This window comes from Fukomys damarensis, unplaced genomic scaffold (genome assembly GCF_012274545.1).
Source record: "Fukomys damarensis isolate Sample0158 unplaced genomic scaffold, DMR_v1.0_HiC HiC_scaffold_7, whole genome shotgun sequence".
Classification (NCBI taxonomy): domain Eukaryota; kingdom Metazoa; phylum Chordata; class Mammalia; order Rodentia; family Bathyergidae; genus Fukomys; species Fukomys damarensis.
In genome coordinates this window covers 15,280,434-15,304,283 of record NW_022900919.1, presented here as the reverse complement: position 1 = coordinate 15,304,283, position 23,850 = coordinate 15,280,434, and the positions used below count along the sequence as shown (strand labels likewise).

The 23,850-nt window shown below is 42.2% G+C and overlaps 1 protein-coding gene across 4 annotated transcripts in view; it reads left to right on the top strand.

Annotated features, from left to right (window-relative positions):
• Sv2b (synaptic vesicle glycoprotein 2B) overlaps positions 1 to 23,850 on the top strand; it is a 175,948-nt gene that overhangs the window by 128,523 nt on the left and 23,575 nt on the right. For all 4 annotated transcript variants that reach the window (XM_010621012.3, XM_010621011.3, XM_010621013.3 and 1 more), the window contains 6 exons: positions 8,547 to 8,727; positions 9,069 to 9,220; positions 14,750 to 14,883; positions 16,283 to 16,372; positions 21,924 to 22,034; positions 22,746 to 22,834. In XM_010621012.3, coding sequence (XP_010619314.1) covers positions 8,547 to 8,727; positions 9,069 to 9,220; positions 14,750 to 14,883; positions 16,283 to 16,372; positions 21,924 to 22,034; positions 22,746 to 22,834 — 757 coding nt within the window. The remainder of the gene's footprint in view (positions 1 to 8,546; positions 8,728 to 9,068; positions 9,221 to 14,749; positions 14,884 to 16,282; positions 16,373 to 21,923; positions 22,035 to 22,745; positions 22,835 to 23,850) is intronic.

Genomic DNA, 23,850 nt, shown 5'->3' with positions numbered 1-23,850 from the left:
CCAGGTCTCTGGAAGGAAATTTGGCATTGCATCTTAGGAAGCACGTGCTGTTGATCTCTCGACCTCATGATTCCATTTCTTAGACTCTATTCTGAGCAAACAACCAGAAACACAGACAAAGGTCTATGAACAAAGATGTCCTTTGCTGAGTTATTTATGAAGCAGAGAAACTAGACTATGAAATTTCTGTTATAGAATGGTCTCAAACGTGTCAATACAGTACAAAGCTGTACATAGAAAAAGACAGAAATAAAATGCGCTGTCTTTGAGTTGGATATGTTCCGGATTTTTCTCTGCAAATATAACATTTTATGTTATTTGTTGATTGATCAAATATTAATGTATGCCTAACCTGTGCTAAGTGTAAGACATACACTATAGTCGGACAGAAGGGGCTCTGGCCTCTCCTATAGGAGTTGATAGTCAACGGAGTTTGACAAGCATTGAACAAACGGTTATTTAAGCACACAGAGATGTGTGCTACTAAGCAAAGGGTCAGGGTCAGGGTGCTGCAGAACTATGAGCAAGGATAACTGAATTTTGTGAGGAGATGTGATCATAAATCACAGCGAATATTTAAATAAAAATTTAAAAATTGTATTACGGTTAAAGACACATTGCCGCAAATCTCTATCAAAATACTCCCCCGCTTTGAACACACTTATGCTGTCATGTGATGTTCTGGAGTAGTTCTGTAAGTCCTCTTTTGTGTCTTTTTTGTGCTGCCTCTGTGTCCTGAATCGACTCAGAATGTTTAAGGCAATTTCTGCCAAACAAAAATATTACAGTTGTGCCTGAATCCGCTTTATTCGCCAGATCTGGCCCCATGAGACGTCTGTCTCTTCCCCAAAGTCAAAACGACCAGGAAAGGTAAATGTTTTGAAGTGATTCAGGGCATCAAGTAAGCCACGACAGGGTAACTGCAGACACAAAAGGAGATTCCCAGAAAATGGGAAGAACGGTGAGATAAGTGTGGTCCAAGTGAGGCAGATTAACGCCAATGTGTCTTTCAAAGTAAGAAAATTTTAATAAAATTTAACGTAAGTTTTAGTAACAGTTTATAACTATGACCCACAGACATGTGACCTGCTTTTATTTTTACACATTTTAAAGGGTTGTAAATAATTTTCTTTTTAAAAATTTCACTTGACACATAAGAGTTGTATGTATTCCTGGTGTGATAATTTGATACATGTGTACGGTGCTCAAAGATAAGATAATTAGTATTTCTATATCCTTAAACATTTATCATATCAATGTATAGGGAAGCTTCAAACTCCTGTCTTCTAGTTTTTTTTTTCTTCATGGAGTTTATTGGTACATTTTAGGTATACAGTACAGCTACATTCATTATTGGGATCTTGTACCTTTACATGACAGGTCTTGGTTCTCATTTTTTCCCGATACCCCTGCCCTCCCTTCACCCCCTCCTCCCTTCTCCATTTTCTAGGTTTTTATAAAATAAACAAATCAATTGCTGTAAACTGTAGTCACCTTCTTGTGCTGTAGAAATTATAATTTATTCCTTCTATTTAAAAGTATTTTGGCATACTGCATTGTACATTTTAAGAAGAAGCCTGAAAAGATGTGACAGAGGTCCTAGGAGATCTGCAAGGTAATTATTTAGAAGTACCATGTTTCTTCTTTGGCTCTAAACAGAAGAAGTTAGAGGAATCCTGGTTTGGAACGCCAGAGTTGCTTCTCTGAGGAGATGACATTTAATCTGGGAATTTAAGAAATACAAGAATTAGAAAAAATTTCTTTTCCCCCCTTAAAGTCTCGTTAGAGAAAACTTTCAAACGATTTTAGTCAAAGAAGGCTTTTTATTGGAATCTGGCTCTTCTCCAGCAGGGAGGGACGGAGGTCTATTTAAGGGGCCTGCTACTATAAACAAGTCTCTTCTGCTATTCTCTATTATCTTTCCTCAGATTCCTTTAATGTGTAGCTGGTTGGATCTTAAAGTAGAACCGTCTTCTTTTTGCTTTTCTGAGCCTGTGGCTTACTAAGGCTACAGACAATTCTGAGCTGTACTGCCAGTACCAACAAGAGCAGCTTTCGTTGATTGTTTATTTTTGTGCCAGGCATCCTGTTCTATACTTACCATCCATTGCTCATGTCATTCTAACAGCTCTGCAAGAGGAGCACTGTTGTCTCCTTTTTGCAAAGATGTAACAATGGGCAGAGACACTGAATGGGTCGCCTGTGGTTGCAGCTGGTAATCACAGAGCCAAGACCCCACCCACACTTTCTCTGGCTCTACAAGATGCAGCTCTTCCTTTCAGGGTATCAGTGCTGGCTCCTCCCTCTTCCAAGGAGGGCATTCCTTTTCGTAGGTCGTATGATCACTGATTAAAAGTTTTTCCTATCCCACCATGTCCCTTCTCCCTTCACCTTCATCCCCTCTACTCTCTAAGTAGCAATCAGTTTTTAATTTCCTTAAAAATCTCAGTATATCGGAGACATATACACCACACAGCTGGTTGAGTGGAATTGAAAGGTGATAGATTTCTTACTAGTCCCTCTCTGCTTCATACTAAAGTAATTCTTGATAACTCCATTGCGTTTTAATTTTCAAAATTTATTGTCTTAATTTCTTCTGCTAAAGACAGATTTTAAATGAGTTTAATAGCATGGCCATTTCAGAGGCATCATTAATTTCATATTTCTCTTCCCTGGTGGATAGGCTCATTTTTCTTCCACTCTTCCTTTTCTAGCTTCCACAGACAGCATTTGAGAGGCTTTTCTTGTTCTCTCTGGTTCCTCTGTTGCCTTGGTGAGGGTCATTTGCTAGCGAAACTACCAGGAGGCCAGGGATGCAGTGACAGCAGGTCCCCAGCTGTGTCCAGGGTCTGGATGAACCACTGTCCTCCTTGGGTTCAGCCTCTTCATCTGCTAAAGCTGGGGGGTTTGGATTCGATACCTAATTTCTAAAATCTGCTACTTTCCCTGCATTTCTAGATCATTTGGAGGAGAGCTAGGAGATATAGATTATACCAGTTATTTGAAAAGAGAAAGTTTTGATATGAAAAATGTTTAACTGAATGGATGAAATGTTTTTAAGAAGCATACCTGAGGTAGTGGACTCAGGGAATAGCTACCACCCATAATGGTGCAGAAATGAAGAGAAGGGATTGAATTGATTATAATTGAGCAGCTCAGAGAAGGAGGCTGTGGATCTACATTTCAGACCTGGGAAGAGGGGATGCTGGCTGCCTTACACTGGTGTGAGAGAGGAAGAGGCATAGCATGGCTCCTGCTAACTGGATTCAGCTGCTGTCATGGGAGGGTATTGCTGCTGTCTGGATGAAGAAGTACGGTCCTGTGAAATTTATTGGAACTGGAAGCAGTTCTCCACCTTTGAAGCCTCCCTTAGTGCCCTCTACTGGCAGACTGGCAGGGAGCAGCTGGCTAGCCAGAGTCTAGAAATGGATCTAGAATGGTGGCTTTTACTTTTCAAAAAGGGCTGAAGATACCTTTACTGAAGTAAAAGAAAAGTGAACTTTTGTTAGATACTAGTGCTTTTCTCTAGGGCAGGATCAGGGAAAGAGGTATAAAGTTTGTTTTTCAACCACTACAGTAACTCTCTCTCTTCTTTTCATTTGATATCTGGACCCACACATGCACACACAGAACCGCACATGTGACACTCGCACGCACACACACGCACACACATGTACACACACTGTGATTTGGCCTGTGTCCTACATTTTAGTCTTAGTCCTTCCTCAGCCTCCCCCACCATGAGCCATGCTCTCCTCACACTACACTACTTACTAGTGGTCACCCAAACCATCAAACTTTTCTGCCTTTCTATCTTTGTACATGGAGTCTGTTGCTGTCTTTCATGCACTGCCCCATCACCAGCGGAAATCTGCTTAAGTTTCATTCGTCCTTCAAGAGCAGCTCAGATATCTGTCACACTGGGTGAGGGTTACCCAAGCTGTGCTCCCTTGTAGCGTTCTAATGATACCAGACACATACCTCTATTGGAGCATGTTCTCTCACTTGGGATAATCTCACATTTTATTGTTTTTCTTCTTAAAGGGAAGGAGCTGTTCCCAATTTAGCAAGTAGTCTTGGAGATGAGCAAGGGAAGAAGGAACTAATACAGAGCTAAGAAATATGAGCAAGGCTTATTATAAAGTGCAGTACAGTGTAAGAGTTACAGCATCAAGTTGGTTTTTTTTTTGACATGATAAATAAAATGGATGAACTTTTAGTAAACTTACTAAAAATTTAAAATCAGAAATGAAAAAAGGATACATTACAGTTGATACTACAGAAATACAAAAGAGAATAAGAGATCTCTATGGATACTAAATACAAAGAAAGCGAATAATTTAAAATTGATGAATTCCTAGGATTATCCAACCTGTTAAGACTAAGTCATGAAGAAATAGGAAACATGAAGAGGCCAAAAATGAGTAAGGAGATTGGATCAATCACAAGAAGACCTTTCAGGTCTGGGGATTTAGCTCAGTGGTACCATACCTGCCTTGCAAGAGAAAGATCCTGAGTTCAATGCTTTGTACTGAAAAAAAAAAAAAAAGATAAGTATAATAAATAAATAAATAATTAAATAAAAATTAAAAAAGAAAACCAGTTTCAGTGGTGAATCCTGCCAAACATTTGAATTAATGTCAGTCCATCTCAAACTCTTCCAAACAAGGTTTAGGCAAGAAAAAGAAATAAAACCCATTCAAATCATAAAGGAAGAAGTAAAACTGTCTGTGTTTGCAGATGGCACGATCTTCTATACAGTACAGAAAACCTTAGATTCCACCAAAAACTGTTAGAACTAATGACAACTTCATTAAAGTTGCAGAACAGGAAACCAGCCTGCAAAAAAATCAGTAGTGTTTGCATATACTAACAGTGAACTATCTGAAAAAAGAAGTCAAGAAAATGTTGCCATTTACAATAGTATAAAAAATTTAGGAACAAATTTATCCAAGGAAAGATCTGTGCACTACAAAACACTAATGGAAGAAAATGAAGATGACATAAATAAGTGGAAAGATATGCATTTATGGGTTGGAAGAACTGACACTTTAAAAACGTCCATACTATCCAAAAAGATCTGTAGTGCAGTCCCCATCAAAATACTTTTTGAGGGCTGGGGATTTAGCTCAGTGGTTTGGTGGCCTGCCTTGCAAGCGCAAAGACCCGAGTTCAATCCCTGGTACAAAAAAGAAAAAAAATCTTTTTGATATTGTCTAGGTTTGATTAAAACTATTCCTTTTGTATAAAATGTTTTGACTTGTGAGTCATTTTGTACTTTTTGTACCTAGACTATCAACCATTGAAAGTGTACATTTCATCCAAATTGAACAAAGGTTTATTTAAGTTGATTCTAAGAATACAGTTTAGCAAACCTCATTATTTGGAATTCAAGAGAAGGTATAGATGACTGTATCTATTTCATTTGTAAAATAACTAGTTTTTAGAACTAATGCATCCATTATTGAGGCCATACTCTTAAGTGAAATAAATAAGACACATATGTGTAAATACTGAATAGTTTCTCTGGTGTGAAAAACTAAACATGTAAATAAGATCCATATTGTATAACTGATAATGTGAAATAGGAAGAAAAGAGTTAAAGTTGTAAGGGAAGTGGGAAGGGTAGGGGAAAGGAAATAAGGGATAAGAAAAAATACTAGAAAAGGAAAAAATTGAAACAAAGATTTTGTAAATAGGGAAGGGTGAAGGGGCTAAAGGGAGGGCAGGGTGATGGGGAAAACGTGAGAACCAAGATCCGTCATGTAGAGGTACAAGATCCCAATGATGAGTGTAACTGTACTGTGTACTTAAAAAGTGCCAATAAACTCAATAAAATTAAAAAAAAAGAACTAATGCATCCATATTATTTTTCTGGGTCCCATCATATTTGTCAAAAATGGGATATAAAAGGGGCAAAAAGTAAAGTATTTACATATGTGAATTATATTTCTAGTGAATGCTTTGTATGGCTATGTTATAATTGATAAAAATATACATATGTATATATTAACTTGCTAAATTATTTCAGGTTCTTGTGGCTTCTCTGAAATTGTTACCTCTTAAAATGTGATACTTTAAGGTTGTTAATCATTAATTTACTGATCAACACTTGGGCTCATACCTCATTTGACTAAAATGTGTAGTTTTTTTTTTATAGCAAGTTGCTTTATAGTTCTCTACGAGGGTAAGGCCTGAAGAGAAACAGTTAGACTTTTTTTTTTGGCTAAAGCCTTGTTTTTAGTCCATGTTGTACAAAACATAAAAGAGTCGTATTGCTGTGAAAACATAAAAAGAAAATCAGAGCCAATATTTACTGATCCTCTTTTATGTGTTAGATCTCTGCCAAATTATTACTTTTCACAGCAACCTGTGTTGAGATGAAGACACTTTGATCCCAAGCCAATCTAAGTGTATCTCACTTCTTAATTCAATTTAAAGTTGTCTAATGGCTACACTATTCCCAGATATGATTGTATATTTATATAACTACAAACATGTCTAAAATGACAGTTATTGTGTATTTTTAAATAAGTTATTGCATTGTAATTTTCTGGATTATTTTCCCTCTTCGAGGCAGCAAATTATCTTTACATATTAGTGCAATTATATATATATATATGTATATATATATGTGTATAAATACACATACATATACACACAATTCAGGTAATACCTATAGTTTAGCAGGGTTGTTACACTCACAGTTGGTGTGCAAAAGTCAGTTGTTTTCTTGTAAACGAAAGCTTTTCAACAGTAGAATAAAAATGTTGACATACCTAAAAATAAGTCTTAATAAAAAATGTTCAAAGTTCCTTTATTTAAAAAAATTCTAGTGGATTAAAGATCTAAATGTTAAAGCAGAAACACTAAACTTGCTGGAAGATAAGTTAGAACTCTTGAAGACATTGGCATAAGAAAGGACTTTATGAACAAATCCTCAGTAGCATGGGAACTAGCACAAACAATCAACAACTGGAAAGGGCTAAAGGTGTAGGGAAAGTGGGAAGGGTAGGGGAAAGGGAATAAGGGAAAAGAAAAAAAATATGAGAAAATGAAAAAATTGAAATAAGGTGTTTGTAAATGGGGAGAGGAGAGGGGGTGAAGGGAGGGCAGGGACAAGGGGAAAAAATGAGAACCAAGACCTGTCATGTAAAGGTATAAGATTCCAATGGTGAATAATTATACTGTATACCTAAAATGTACCAATAAACTCAATGAGAAAAAAAAAAGAATGAGAAACTAGAGTCATTTATAGGAAAATGGATGCATATTGAGGCCATACTCTTATGTGAAATAAATAGGACACATGTGTAAATTCCGAATAGTTTCACTGGTGTGACAAACTAAAAGTGTAAATAAGATCCAAATTGTATAACTGATAATGTGAAATAGGAAGAAAAGGGCTAAAGGTATAGGGGAAATGGGAAGGGGAGGGGAAAGGAAATAAGGGGAAATAAAAAGTATGAGAAAAGGAAAAACATGGAAGCAAAGTCTTTGTAAATAAGGAAGGGTGAAGGGGTGAAGGGAGGGCAGTGGAATGGGGAAAAAATAAGGACCAAGATACATCATAGAAAGGTACAAGATCCTAACTATGAATGTAACTGTACTGCATACCTAAAAGGTACCAATAAACTCAATGAAAAAGAAGAAAAAAATTCTAATTGCATTTTCTAAGAAATAGAAAAGGAACTGTAAAATTTGTAAGGAGCCACAAAAGACACCAAACAGTCAAAATAATCTTAGCTAAAGGAACAGAGATGATGGCATCAGGTACTGCCTGATTTCAGATATTTTGTAAAACTACAGTAATCAAAACAGCATGGTACTGGCATAAAAGCATATGGATCAAAAGAACAGAACTGAGAGACCAGAAATAAATTCACAGATATATAGTCATTGGTCTTTGACAAAGATGCCAGGAAGAAAGGACAATCTCTTCAATAAATGGTTATCTACACAGACAAGAATGGAATTGTATACTTACTTCACATCGTGTACAAATTATACTACACAGATTGCAAACTGCCCTTCATGAGTGTGAAATGACAGCTAGTCCCGTTGGCAGTTGCTGTGTTTCATCCGCAACATGTTTTTCTGTCCCACTTTTCTCCTACCCATGCTGCCACACTTTACCCTGAAAGTTGTTTCCTTAAACACTACACCTCAGATGAAGACATTTTTAGTACCAATGCTTTTCTTGTTTACAAATAAAATTACAGCATTTCCCTTGCCTTCGGACTATACTTCTAAAAGAATAATCTTTAAGAAAGGTACATCTATCCTAGTTTTGGTTGACCTCTGTTGGTATGTGTGCATATATGTAAGCCCAGCAAAGCTATTGTTTTTGGAACATTTGTAAAAAGTCACCTTTCAATGGCATTGCTGATTTGCTACGAATGTCTCATATTCCATTTCTTTTATGTCTGTGACTTAAGAGTTTCTAGGATGGGGTGAAACTGAACATGAGGTTTTCTAGACTTCGTATGGCCTCTAATGTCTAGTCTTCTCTCCCTGTCCCTCTTTCTCTCTCCTTTTCCTCACAGGCCTAATAGTCTACCTGGGCATGATGGCGGGAGCCTTCATCCTGGGTGGCCTGGCTGATAAGCTGGGCAGGAAGAGAGTTCTCAGCATGTCTCTGGCTGTCAATGCTTCCTTCGCCTCGCTGTCCTCCTTTGTGCAGGGATATGGCGCCTTCCTGTTCTGCAGACTCATCTCGGGCATAGGGTATGACTCCTAGACCTTGAGCCAGCCCCTCCTAGACCAACTGCCCATCTGCCGTGGCACTCTAGCTCTGGGTGCTACCTCCAGAATCCCTGGACTGAGTTTTTGTGGGACTTTCACGATACTATATTAAATTTGAACCTTAGAAAGAGTGAAGGTTAGGATTAAGCTGTAGAGTTGGTGAATAAAGTCAAATAACCCACATGCAGAGAGGAGCTTCCTGGCTGCACCTCCAGATTCTTAGCTTATTTCACCACAGAACCTCAGGGTCAGGTAGCGTGGTTTCTTCTATGACCATTTTCAGTACCTAACCCGATTGTCTTTCTGACATTTTCTCTCTGCAGTATTGGGGGCTCTCTACCAATTGTTTTTGCCTATTTTTCTGAATTCTTATCTCGAGAGAAGCGAGGAGAACACCTCAGTTGGCTGGGCATCTTCTGGATGACTGGGGGCATCTACGCATCTGCCGTGGCCTGGAGCATCATTCCACACTACGGTGAGCCGCTGCGTCAAAACGGGCCCCGCGGCCCTTGTTTCTGTTGCTCCTGTACCGAAACAACTTTGCCTGACCTTAATCTTATTCCTTATATTCCTGAATAGCTCCTGTATGTGGCCTTGTTTTTCTAAAGGACTTCTAATATCGGAGACACCTTGTTAATTTCAACACACAGATCTCTTTAGAAATCATGCAGCCTGTTCTTTTCCCCTCCCTCTTCCTTCTTTGTCCCTTCATTTTTTCTTCCTTTCACTTGAAAGGATTTCAACCCTCATCTCCTCCAGCCCTCCTCTCCCAGGAAGTGGGGCTTTGACAGCTGTGTTTTATACACTACAGTTATGCCCCCGGTGGGGGTGGCGAAGGGCTAGGATCCCGGCATCCCTCCCTCCCCGCAGGTGTAGCCACCCCACTTTTCCCACTTATGCTGCTGTCCCTCTTCTTTGCCTGTAGTGAGGGAGCAGCCCTTTTAGAGAAGGTCATGGGTTCAGCTAGAACAATTTTATTATCCCAGATCTTTTTAGAAACTATATTCTGCGGATTGAGATTGGCAACATTAACCTTTACTGTTGGTTTTCTTCGGAGAGTGAAACGGGGAGAAGCCAGCCGTTTGGAATTTTATTAGGCTCTTTGAGTGTGTCGATAATGCCAGCAGCGCACTTCAGGCTTGTGTTTGGCAAGCCATGGATTGTGAGTCCAGGCTTTGCTATGATTTAGAATCCTGCAGACCACGAGGAGACGTAGACAAGTGCTCCTGAGGCTAAGTAACAGCTTCTACCCGCTGACCTTGCTTGCTATCTGCCCCCCCTCTGCTGTGTGTCCTGAGGTAACGGAGGCTCTATGTGTATCTTTTTAAGAGGAGGGTTTGGTGTGGACAGTATCTGCTATATTAGTTAATATGGTATTGGTTACATTACTCTGATAAACCCATAAACCTTAAAATCTCAGTGGTTTAACACAATGAAATATAAAGTCTGGCTCCTGTTTCTGATCTGCTGGTCACTCTGTTCCATCAGTGATTCTGGGGCTCAGATTCTTCCTTCCCATCACATACTTCTACCATCTTTAACAGATGGCTTATAAGGCCTCCAGTTTGAGGAAAGAACAAGAGGGTGTAGATTGATGTTTCTGTGTATTTGTTCTTGTTTTTAAGAGATAAAATCTTTCTAGATGCCCAGGCTAGCCCTGAACTCCTAGGCTGAAGCAGTCCTGTTGCCTCAGCCTTCTGAGTAGCTGAGATTACACACATTCCCCCATTGTGACTGGCTGTGTTGATGGTTTTAGAGGTTGGCCAGGAAGGGGAGCATATCTTCTGTTCACCGTCCATCTGGCCCCTCCAAATGTGATATGACCCCCACCACACTGCAAAGGATGCTGGAAGACACTGTCCTCCCATGTGTCCAAACAGTAGAGGAAAAGAGTTTGGGGACACCGTGTAGTCTTTGCCATATCCAGTATGAGAAAACTCACTGGATGTTGTATCAGAAACAGAGAAGAGATATGAACAGGAATAGTAATGAGGTGAGAGTTTTCTAGCTACTTCTGTCATGATAGGCAGTTCTCCATAACTTGATGTACAAAACTGTATACTCCTGACATCCAGGCGCTCAGCCCTTCACCCAGTTATGCACTTTGATTTCCTGAGTACTATGTTGCTCATTGTATGGTCTGAAAATTGTCCCCCAACACATCATTTTTGATATAAATCACTTCCCCTGTTAACCGATCCAAATGTGTTAATACTAAGAAACATTTCCCATGTTTAAATAAAGTGATTGATAAACTTTTTGCATAGGGAAAAATAAAGATGAATCAAAATAGTTGAGCTGTATGACACGGGATAAGTTACTCCATCTGTTCAGCCTCGTCTCCTTTATCTATAAAATGGAGAGGAGGGAAACCAAAACTATTGACTCCAGATTCCTTGCCAGTCTGCAGCTCCTGGGGTGCAAAGAAGAGTGTTGAGAATAAATTTCAAGATGGTTTTAGTACTTGGCTAGCTTTGCTTTGTGGCACAGAAGCAATCCTAGGCTTCCTGTTTGCGGACTTTCTGTTGCATAAAGAAAGTATGTCCTCACACTCAGCCAGTGAGCAAAGGTCTTTGACTTCCTTCTAATTGGGTCAGCTTAGGACCTGGGCCCACCTCAGCTAATCACTGTGCTTTAGAAGATGCAGGTGCTGAACGGTCTAGCCAAACATCCTTCCTCATCCCTGGAACTGGGTTGGGGCCAACCTCACCCAAAACACATCTTGCCACCCAATGGGGAAGGAAGGGCCGAACAATGTTATGAAGGGAGACAGCAATGTGTACTAGTCACTGCAGACGGCACCAACTTTTTCAGACCCCAATTAACATATAAATATATACTCTTAATATCTAAGTGTCTGGTTTCTAAGAAAGCAATCAAAGAATCCACGGTGGGATCCTGTTGACTAAAACCACAGGAGAGCCCATGGCAGAGGGTCACACGGCTGCTGGCTGACAGTGGAGCTTGGGGTTAAATATTCACCCCAAGTGGACAGCACATTTCCCTGCTTGTGTGCCTGTATGAAATCTGTGACTGTTTCATTACACTCTATTTTAAAATAGAGCCTTCATCAAAATAGGCATTAACGTGGTGGAAACTCAGTCTAGAAATATGACAGACTATAATCACAGTGTAACAAGAGTGATTATTTTAAGCCCTATTTTACCAGGACCAGATGTTTTGTCCACAGTGAACCAGACATTTGGTGATATTTCTCAATACACTTGAGACGCTAATCCTCTAACAACGCCAAGCATGACTTAAAAAGGCAAGTGACGTTGTGTAACCCATGTAATTGCTTTCGCAAGTATGAATGATGGGAGGTCTCTGCTCCCAAAATTTGGGTGACTGACTCACTGAGAGAGAAAATTAGAAAATTCAGAATGTTTTCCCAGGAACTCATGGGTACAGCCCAGAAAAAAAATGGATACATTATGGAAGATTAGTTCTCACTGTAGTCAGCACCACCTGATGTTTGTGAAATCCTGACAGAGAAAAGTAGGGCAAACCGAAAGAAAGATCAGTGAACACAGAACAATCCCTGCCTCCAAATGAATATTGTTCCAAATATTTGCAAGTAGTTCACTATTTAATTTTATTCCATTTAAGCCCCGAAAGATGTGTGTAATGAGTCCATTAAGTGAAGATTCTGAAATCACCATAAAACCAGAGAGGCAGGAGGGAATGATGGACCTTTTGATAATTTTCACATATTATCATAAAAAAATCTTTCTGAGGTAGAATGCTTTATAAATACACCCACGTCTGCCCCTTTTCCCTGTTATCCATTGGATGTTCAGTTTTCGATCAACCTTACTTCTAATGATGTGAGAACAGCTTTTGGATTAGAGCTGAGAAGGTGTAAATACTGCTATGGTTTTATTGTCCTCTTTCTCATCTTACTCCCAGGAGAAAGGAAAGGCTTTTTAATTGGAATTAAAGAGTATAAACAAACCTCAGCGAGATGGGAAGAGATCAGGTAGTGCCAAAAATAGATTTGGTTTTGAGTCTGTTGGATGAAGTCTGCATTCTGTCGCTGTGGCCAGAAGTGCCTGCGTTTTGCCACCTGGATTCCTCTGGCCTTATCCTTCCATTGTTCCAGTAGAGTAGGAAACATCTGTAGGAAAAGCAAGTACTGATTAGGAATCTTCTGCAGGTAAAATGACTTGTACCGTTATAGGAAATCTGGAAATTTAAGACAGAAGCTGCCCGCTACTGAAATTAGCCATAAGATATACTTTTAAGTGAATTAATTAGAACTTTCATATGCAAATAGTGATTATCCTATAAACTGTAGGGACCAATGCATTTATTTATATAGTTTTAGCTATTAAATATATTATTTAAATTGTCTTCAGATATAGCATCAGTATATCTTATAACCTCAGCCTTTCCTTTTTAAAAACATTTCTTTTGCTGATCTTTGCTAATATGCATTTATATCCATTTTATTCAGCCTTGGTGCTAAATGTCATGTAACTATTTCTAAAAAATCTACCCTCAAAGCAGGGGAGTTATTATGGGTTGCCCAGAGCTGTCACATCTAGCAAATCTGTGGGGTATCATTACCCAAAGTCTATAGCTGTGAAAGCCCAGCATTGCAATACTGATGTGATAAAGCCAGGATTTGAACTCTGATCTATGTAATCACAAAAGTCCAGGATCTTCTTAAGGTCTGTTTCTCAAAAGAGTTTGCCACTCATGAAAGTGTTCAAAAATTATGCTTGAATGTAACTTCTGAAAATGAATTTTAGCAATGCTTTCTGCAATGACAGCTGAACAGGACCTGGGCACCTCTACATTTCAGTGATGAGGAGAGTCATTTTAATGGAGAGATTAAGTTTTTAAAAAAATAATTTTAATGTAGTCACATTAGAACTTACAGTGTTTTATAAAGTGTTCCTGAATCTTTGCATTGGAATCACCTAGAGCTGGTCTCACTTGGCTGAAAGGGATCCCTGTGCCCTGGGCCACATAAGGCCTACTTTGGATATTGCGTGAGATAAGTTCCCCTGTGGACTTTCACCCCATTCTGTTATGGTTTGGATCTAAAATGTTCCTCCAAAGCCTTGTGTTCAGAGGTGGGGCCTGTGGAAGGTGACTCGGTCATGAGGGTGCTGCACTTATCAGTGGGTTAGTCCATGAATGAGATCATATCAGATTCTGCTATTTGGATGTGGGGCCTGGTTGGAAGAGGCGAGTCACTAGGGGTGTGACCTGGAAGCGTGATTTCTTGGACCTGGCTCCTCCTTTCTCTCTCTCTACTTCCTGGCTGCTTTGGGATAAGGAGCTTTCCTCCACTATATCCTTCTACTGTTCTATTTCAACCTTGGAGCCTGCCAACCATGGACTGAACCCACTTGAAACCATGAGCCAAAATAAACTTCTCCTCCTTTAAGTTGTAAGTGTCAGGCATTTTATTTTAGCAATGAGAAAGCTGACTAATGTACCCTCCCAGCCAATTCATGCTCTGGGCACGCAGAACCCAGAAATTCCTACTAAACTTGGGGGTTGAGACAAGCATCCTCTTCTCATCAAGGTGGTGTGAGTGGTGTGTCCACACATGCTGGCCCGGGACCCCTGCTGGGAGGAGCTGGGGGAAGAAGAGAAGGGCGTCTAGCAAAGGACAGTGTGTTTCTCGGCTTGGCCTTCCAGGCCATTATTTGCCAAGGAAGAGAGATAGAAAGAACATCTTTTATTTAGCAGTTCATTCTCTTAAAACTCAGTGTCTTTTTAGAAATGTGGGATTTTGTTTCTATTTGCACTCTTATCCAAAGGTCTGTAAATGTGAGGCTAAGCTGGGTCTGGGGATTTGTCCAAATACAGATTCTCAGCTCCTATCCCAGACTTAATGACTCAGAAGCTTTGTGGTTGCAGCTGGGAATCTACACTTTAACTAGTGCCCCGGGTGATATTCAGATGCCCTGATATTTGAGAGCTGGTGTTTGGGTGCTTTTCTGCAGCAGTAAAGACTGTGCACCAGGAATTCTTTGTTTTTTCACAGGCTGGGGCTTCAGCATGGGAACCAATTATCACTTCCATAGCTGGAGAGTGTTTGTCATCGTCTGTGCTCTGCCCTGCACTGTGTCCATGGTGGCACTGAAGTTCATGCCCGAGAGCCCCAGGTTTCTGCTAGAGGTGAGTTTGTACCTCCTCATCAGCCACAGGAGTCCTGGCCTTGCTTCCTGCCACCCTTGGTACTTTGTCCTCTCCAGATTGCTCCTTGCAAACTCGCCCATGTTGGCTGACCTTATGTATCATTAAATCTGGCTCCCTTTCTGTTGTTGGTGGTTGCAGGTCATAGGTTTATGGCCTGATGGTCCTGGAGGGCCAGAAGCTCATGGACTCCCAAGCAAGAGCCCTCTCCAAGGCTGGGTGGTGGTGGCAGGGCTGTTTCTGAGCTGCCTCATGCTTGCACACTCGTAGACTTTGCATACTACTTTTCTTTGTTGCAGCAGTGAGGTCCAAGGTAAAGCTCATTGTTGCCACTAGTGTCTCCAGGCCACACAGGGCTCCTATCCTCTCAGAAAGCTACCTGGGGTCCTGAGAGATGAGCCTGGAAGCCTCCCAACTTTGGGGAACTGTGGAAATTGCAGTAGTCAGTCAGGGGAGGTGTTGGCAGAAGGGAGACAGAGGTTGTCACAGCCCCAAACCCAGAGTCCACTGATCCACCGCTGTCTTGAGCCTTCCAAAGAGTAATCATCTGTGTCAAATTTCCTTGTCTTCACACTAATCAGGCAGGTGCAGCAGGGGGTAGTCTCAAAATTCACCCTTTGTTGTGTGCGTGTTTCTTGGGGACGCTGTAATAAAGGACCACCAATGGGGTGACTTATAATAGCAAATCTGTCTCACCATTTGGAAGCTAGAAGTCCCAAATCAAGCTTTCAGCAGGGCCATGCTCCCTCTGAAACCTGCTGGAGAGAAGCCTTCCCTGTTCTTTGGGGACTGTAGTGGTAATGGCACATTTTCCTGTTTCTCAGCTTGCAGCTGAATCTGTTAAACTGCAGCTTTTGTCATTATAAGAAGTTTCCCCCATGTGTCTCTGTGTCTCCCTAGGCTGTCTTCTTAGAAGGACAACAGTCATCTTGGATTAGGGGCTCACCTATCCCAGGGTGATCTCATCTTAACTCATTACACACGCATCACTCTCTTTCCAAATGAGGTCACGCGCCGCGGTACTGAGTGAGGACTTTGACTCACAGCAAGTCGTTACTTTGCTTAATATCATCAGTGAGGGGCGCGGCGCCCATCTCTTGACCCACTCAACTGTATCATTGGGAGTAATTACTCACAGTGGATAATAGCAGTAATACCTGCCACCGACACCTGAAAGGCACAACCCTCTTATCCTTCCGCGATGGGCTGGGGATGGAAACTTGCCCCTGTCTTTTCACAAGTGCTAGATAATAATAGTCCATGTCTAATCCACCTAGACCCAGGCGTCAGTGCTGGTTTCATAGGGTTTTCCACCTCGATGAATTTAGGGCCTACCTAACCTAGCAATAGGTTTTCACGGCTTTTTCTTTTGTCTTATTAGATGGGCAAGCATGATGAAGCCTGGATGATTCTCAAGCAAGTCCATGACACCAACATGAGGGCTAAAGGGGCCCCGGAGAAGGTGTTCACGGTGAGTGTGTGGTAGTCTCTTCCAACAGTTTGGGGCTTTCTATATTAAAAATAATTTTATTATATAAGCATGCAACAAATGCTGTCAAAAGGAAATAAAACCCCTGCTGTTCCTGTTGTTATATTTGTTATTTATATTTTGGTGATGGGTATCTCTCTAGGTTTTTCCTTAGGTGGTGTCAAAAATGACAATAGGAAAACCCAGTCATATTCACATGGGTGTAAGCAAATGCGTGCATATTCGTTTGTGCATGCTCCTAAGCGTTTGCTGTGTTGCCTCCTATTCAAAACCATCATCTTAATATTAGGAACATTAACACAGATCCGCTGAACATGTCCCCCATGTTAGAAGCCTATTTACCCTGTTTGATTACCTCATTTCTGTAAATATTATTTCAACAAACCCTTTCCTGCACACAGAGTGATAGTTCCTCCAATTCTGAGTTTGTTTTCTAGGAGTAGAGCAGTCTCCTGGAAAAAAAAAATTACTGGCTCAGAGAACACGGGCATTTTTTTTTTACAGATGTAGAGATATATTGCCAAGTTACATTTTATTAGGATTGTGCCGCTCTACAAGGCCACAAGCAACAGGGTACCCATGGCTCTACACCCTTAGCAGCATTCATTGTCAGGCTTGTTTGCTTGCGTATTTATTTATTTATTTTGCTGTTTGAAAAGACAGAGAACCCATCCTGGTAATTTCCATGCAGATGCCCTGTCACAGAGACGCTGTGCTCCTGCCTGTCCTGCACAGTGGTCAGCCACAAGGCCTGCCTGCTAGAGGCAGCTCTGAGAACCCATCTCCGTAACTGCTTCTAAGAACTACTTCAAATCCACTTCCTCTGGGAAGCCTTCCTGAATTAGCTCCCACATAGCTCTCAGTCAGTGCTTTCATAATTTCAGTCTAGAGTAAAATATTTGTCTTTGTTTACCTGATGTTTAAAACCTCAGGTAGGATCACATAGAGTCGAAGTACCTACTCCAGGAACCAGGCAGTCTGGGACTAAATCCGAGGGTTTTTGGGGTGGGTACCAATATGTTTGTTTGTTTTTTTCTCTTAAATTCTTTTATGGGTACATTTTAGCTATACAGTATATTTACATTCATCATTGGGAACTTGTGTCTTTACGTCTTGGCTCTTATTTGGTCCCCATTTTCCTGCCCTCCCTTCAACCCCTCCACCCCTCCCTATTTGCAAAAGTTTGTTTCCATTTATTTATCTCATACTTTTTCCTTTCCCCTACCCCTGCCAGTTCCCTTCCCCTTTAGACATTTTCTTCCTGTTTCACCTTATCAGTTACTCATTTTAATCCTTACTTACACTTTCAGTTTCTCATACCAGAGAAACTATTCAGTATTTACACACGTGTGTCCTATTTCTAAATCCTAGTTTTGATACTTTCTAGTTGTGTGGTCTTTGGCAAGGTGGGCTCCATGCCTCAGTGTCCTCACTGGGGAAAGCAGGATAATCGTACATATCTATAGATACAGTTATCGTAAGGATTAAATAAAGCACCTGAAATAATGCCCAGCTCAGACAGTTACAGTTGTGATCCATTATTTTAAAACGTCGTGACATTTTTTTTCACAAATTAAGCTATAAACTTTACAGAAAATTGCTCAACGGCATATTTCTCCAAGTCTAACACTCCTAAAATATCTCAAATATGGGACAGATAATTTTATCATAAACATGTATTAAGATGCATAATTAACAGAAGTATTCCAAACAAAAGACATTAAGGGCACATTTTCCATCCCCTCTGCTTTCTTTGGTGGATTGTAGTGCCACAGCCGGGCTACAGGTGCAGAAACCAGATGGGTATGGGAATTGGCTGCCTGCAGGAATCTGCACATCCTCGGCTCGGTCCTGCAGCTCCTCCTCTCCTCCCCATTCCACAACCTGGACAAGTCCAAGATCTCCCCAAGTTCCTGCTTTCTGAATCCACATTGGCTGGATTGGCTTTCTCTCTCTCTCTCTCTCTTTTTTTTTTTTTGTCTTTTTAACTGCATCACCCTTGTATGAAACACACACACACACACACACACACACACACACACACACACCGAAAGCATTTGTGAATTTAATAACCTTACCAAAAATCTGAGGATAAAGGAAGTACATTAGAGCCTTCTTCTTCTCTCCCTACCCTCTCTCTTTTCATTTTTAAAATGTCTCCTCCTTTGTGCTCTCTCTTTCTCCCTTTGGAATAAAACAACCTGTTTGGCTCAGGCTATAGTCTTTCAACTCACAGTGTGTCTCTCTGGGGTTCTCCCATACCTCAAGCAGTTTGCTGACCGATTTATGTCAAACACACATGGACTCTCATAAGAGGAGTCCTGATAGGATCGCCTTCTGTACCCCATCTTGCATGTCTGCCCCATCTTCCTGGTAAACTGTTGTCTCTGCCTGAGTCTTATTTCACCCTTGGTCAGCTGGCACAGTACTGCCCACACAGTGGGGCCACCAGGTGCGTCCTGCCTGGGGCTGCTGGAAGGACCCCTTCTAAATCAGCCAATGGCCTTGTCCCACGGGGCGGCCTTTGCAGATGAGCTATCCCACAGCTTCTCTTTTGACTGCCTCTTCTACTGTGTTAGTAGATACGCTTCAACAGATTAATTCTTTAGAGAATTTACTTGAGCAGGAAGCAGTTTATGAATCAGATGCCTCCAACCCAGAAGTGGTTTGGGGCATCCCACAAAGGAGCAAAGGGGAAGGTTTTGTAAAGGCAAATGTGGAAGGAGGTTGTCTGAAGTTTGAGTAATGCAATGGCTTTATTTGGACTGTCTGGTGTGAAATTCAAGATAATATAACTAATACTGTACCAGTTGGCTGCCTGTGGTTGGCTGAGCTTAAATATCGTTTTCTCTTACATCTGAGTTAGGTTCTAATGCACAGGGAATTAGAGCCACTTCAATCTAATGGCCTCCCACTTAATTTTAACAAATCTCAGTTGCCTAATGTTGAGCAATAAGCCTGATTAAAAAAAAATCCAATTTCCAAAGGTAAGAGGTGAGACTTTTACCCCAGGACCTGAGTTCCTTATGTAAGGATGGAAGCATTTCCTGGGAAAAAAGTTGAAGGAGAAATCAATGAGTAGGGGCTATTCGGTGTTGGAGTTGTGTTTCATCCCAACACTCATGCTGGCTCCTAGAGATAAGTTCTGCTTTTAGTAGTTTTTACAGAGTAGGAAAATGGAATCAAGCATCCCGTAGTGACTTGATGATCTATGAATTATGTAGATGTGATGACTTGGTGGGTAAGGAAAATTGAAGGAAGGAAAGAAAGGAAAAGAAAGGAAGAAAGAAGGAAGGACTGGAAATGTTGAGTGGTCTCGGAGAGCTGGCCTGTGGGTGGTAGCAGTCAGGTGATGGAATTATTGGCTTTATCCCACCCGCTCGCCCTGCACTTAGCAGCCCAGGAAGGGCTGAGGGTGGTCAGAGTCCCACTTAGGGAATTCTGTGGGCCTGCCTCCTTGCTTTCACCCTCAAGGGGCCCTGGGTTCCACCAACCCCACTCTGCCTGTCCAGCCTGTGAACAGCCGCCTGGCAGGTATCCCTAGAGCAGCCTTCAGAAGGGAAGGCATTGAAGCCTTTTGCTGAGCACCTGTGTTGTGCAGGGCTTGGGGGAGGCACAGGACATATGCTAATCTAGACGGAATTAAAGGCAAGTGCTCTAATTAATGGTAAATTAGGGGCTGCCTGCAGTTGTCAACACCCCTCACTCCCAGATCCCTAGGGAATGGAGTGTTATTTTCCTAAGGAGCAAAGAAAATCATTTGCATTTGAGTGGCTCAGAGTGTGGCTTTCAAGGGGCTTCCTGGCTTGGTGTCAGCTTCTGCCTCTGGCAGCCTTGGTGGGGAGCTGGGGTGCTTGGGGATCTGCCAGATAAATGGAAGCCCAGGCTCTGGGCTTCAGCCAGAGCCTGCCCTGCTAGCTCTCAGGGTCCCCTGTCCAGACTTGGGCAAAAATGGGTCTGCAAACCAGGAAGCTCACAGCATGCTTACAGATGTGCAACTGAGGGAAAGAGCCTCCGCTTTTACTGCACCCCTCAGTGGTGTCACCCCTCTCAGGAGTGTCCACGCTCTGTGGGCCCGGTTCTGGAAAGCACGAGCAAGTTCATTCAGACCTGGTGCTCAGGCAACAGTGAGTCAGCTACTGTGTATCCGGCACTGGTTTTCTCCCTGTGGATCATCCAATCCCCTCTCAGTTTTTCTTCCTTTGTGCCCCCACTCTCTCAATCCTTTGGTGAAGAGAAAGAGGCTCATGTGGTTCATTGTTTTCTCTCTAAATGGAAGGTTTGTTGGAGGTGGTGCTGGAAACAGTGCCTGAGATTTTCTGAAAACACTCTTCCATTTGATCACTGAATTAGGGAAGACGTCCAGAAGCACCGGCCTTGGTAACTTGCCTAGAGGAGCCTGCGTGCTCAGGAATCTCATTAAAACAGTGATCAGTGACACAATTCACTGGCTGCTTTAAACATTGGACTCATTTGGAAATCAATGCCTTGGTGTGCCTGGCAGTTCACATTGGACACAACAACTTTCCACGGCCCTTCAGGGGAACACTGAGCACTGTCTCCGTGGACCCATTTCTCTCTGATTTCCACTTGGAAAACCAGTCCATGATTTCTCTTTCTCTCTTGTGCTTTAGAAATGTCTTGAGTAGAAACACTCCTTCCTCCTGCTGTTGCCTGCCCGGGTCCTAGACCTCTGTGATGATCATACCCGCTGAGGATAATATTGTGAATTTTAATGTGACACCAGTTTTACTGTGGGTAAAGCAGATATAAATGGAAAACCAGTATGTTATGGAGCCACTAATATAAATTTCCCAAAGGCATGGTTTGATGAAAAAATTCTGGTACAATTTTTCTGCAGTGGGACTTATCCACCCGAAAAAGATGTTGTAGGAGATGCGGCATGCACCTCAGGTTGAAGTCATAGTTAGAGGGTCAACAGAGACTCCTCTGGCCTAAAGACATTTAAAAAGTCAATTATATTAAACTAAATTTTGAAAATTCTGAAGATGAAGTGGAGTTGAGATTCCCTAGCTCAGGGGGTCCCAACCCTGAGCCATGGACTGATACCTGTCCCTGACCTGTTAGGAACTAGGTCACACAGTAGCAGCAGGCACTCAAAGCTTCATCTGTGTTTGCAGTCACCTGAACTCCACCCCTGCCAGGTCAGTGGTGGTAAACCTACTGTGAACTGTGTTTGAGGGATGTAGGTTGCTTGCTTTTTATGAATAAGAGGAGGGGGTGAAGGGAGGGCAGAGGTAAGGGGAAAAAAATGAGAATCAAGACTTGTCATGTAGAGGTACAAGATCCCAACAATGAATGTAACTGTACTGTATCCCTAAAATGTACCAATAAACTCAATTAAAGCTGAAAAAAAAAGAATAAAAGAAGTAAAATGCACAACAAATGTACTGCTCTTGAATCAACCAGAACCCCCACCCCCAATACATGGAAAAAAATTGTCCCCCATGAAATCAGTCTCTTGCGTCAAAAAGTTGGGGGGCCCAAGCTTGAGCCCATCTTTGCTTTTCAGGTTTCCCACATCAAAACTCCCAAGCAGATGGATGAATTCATTGAGATCCAAAGTTCGATGGGAACTTGGTACCAGCGTTGGCTGGTCAGGTTCAAGACCACTTTTAAGCAGGTATGACCGGGAGGGCAGCTCTGTGGGTGTCTATGTGGGGGAAGAATCAAGACCCTAAGTACCCTCATCAGCCTAAGGCAGCATGACAGGAAGAAGATGCTTTGGCCAAGGAGCTCTGGGACCCGGCCCGTGTCTGCTCCATCTTTCTGAGCAGCATTGAGGTGCACACTCTCCGGTCTCTGGTTTAGAGGCAAGGATGTTGACTAGTCCGAGTAAACATGCTTCTCTCTAGTGACTTATTAAGGAATCCACAGGAAGGAAGAAGAGAGTTAAATCAATAGCTCCTTAAGGCTTGTTAATGATTTTGGGGAAAGATCCTTCACAGAAGAGGGCAGTGTCCTTTCTGCAGGGCACTGGCTCTTGCAAGGCAGGAGCAAGGCTGGTGTTGATGTGGCACTGAGCTGGGGTGGTGGTGTCCATGATGTGTGGCTGATGAACATTTGGAACATCACCCCCGCCAGGGTAGGGGAGCTCACTACTCTGGTTGGCTCAGCGCCTTGGAATTGTTTGCTCTGGCCCCATTCATGGACCATCACAATCACCGGGGAAAATTTGCAGCACTGTCAGAGCAGGAAGAGACAAGCTTTCCTGCTGCTCTAGGAGATAATGGGCTGCCTGTTCTCTCCCCAGCAGCTTAGAAAACCTGAAGAATGAGCTCTTCCATGACGCACATTCCTTCCTTTAACCACCACCCTCTGGTCTGGGTTTCAGGTCTGGGACAATGCTCTGTACTGTGTGATGGGCCCCTACAGGATGAACACACTGATTCTGGCTGTGGTCTGGTTTACCATGGCTCTCAGGTGAGTTCCGTCCTGCTCGACTTCTTTAATTTCCCCGTGTGCCTCGGCTGCCCCACTTGCCCACTGAGGAATCACAGAGTTTGTGTCAGTGTGAATGCTTCTGGCTGCAAGCATCGGGCAACACACTCTGGTGGCCTCTGCGTCCTAACCAGAATTCCAGTACAGGGGGCTGGAGGAGTTCCAGCCTCAGGCTGGTTCTCACAGTGATTGCAGAATACTGTTGTGGGTACCCTGTGACACAGGGGAGCTATCAAGGAGGGAGAGGCTGTTTTCCCAGAGTTCCCTCCACCATCTATACTGAGGTATAACTGGCAAATAAAACTTGTAAATATTTAAGGTGTGCAATCTAATATTTGATATACAAATCCATCGTGAAATAACAGCCACGCTGAGCTAATGAAAGCATCCATCCCCTCGCATAGTTACCAGTGTGTGTGTGTGTGTGTGTGTGTGTGTGCGGTGGGGGGCACACTTGGTGAGGATGTGTAGGATTGTCACTCTTGGAAGAATTTAAGTATCAAGTACAGCACCATTAACTTGACTGTTGATTGGTGATCTTTAGCCCAATTGCTTTTGTTAGCCGATTGTTAATTACCGAGTTTTCATTTCAACACCAAGTGAACTTTTTCTCAGCCAACTTCCCTTCCAGTTGCAGTGGTATTGGGAAGTGGGTGATGAGTCCAGGGTAAACTCATCCCGGACAAGGGAGATGGATTTCCCACTGGTTTTGGACTAATCAGGATTTACCTCCAAGCTGAAGACGCTGGTGCCGTTCTTTAAGGGTGGACACCTAAGTAGAATAAAAGTTTCCGTTCCCAGGGAGGAAGATGGGAGTGACTGCCATGTAGCCAATCACCTGTATTGTTGAGGATATGAGATGGGTAGAACAATGAGCCTCTGCAATACTGTGCCCTACGATAAATAAAAGAAGTGTGATTCAGTGTGTGATTAGCTTCCTCCTCTCTGGAGCTGCAGACTCGTACCCTAGCCTCCACAGGAGTCTCCATGTAATAGGA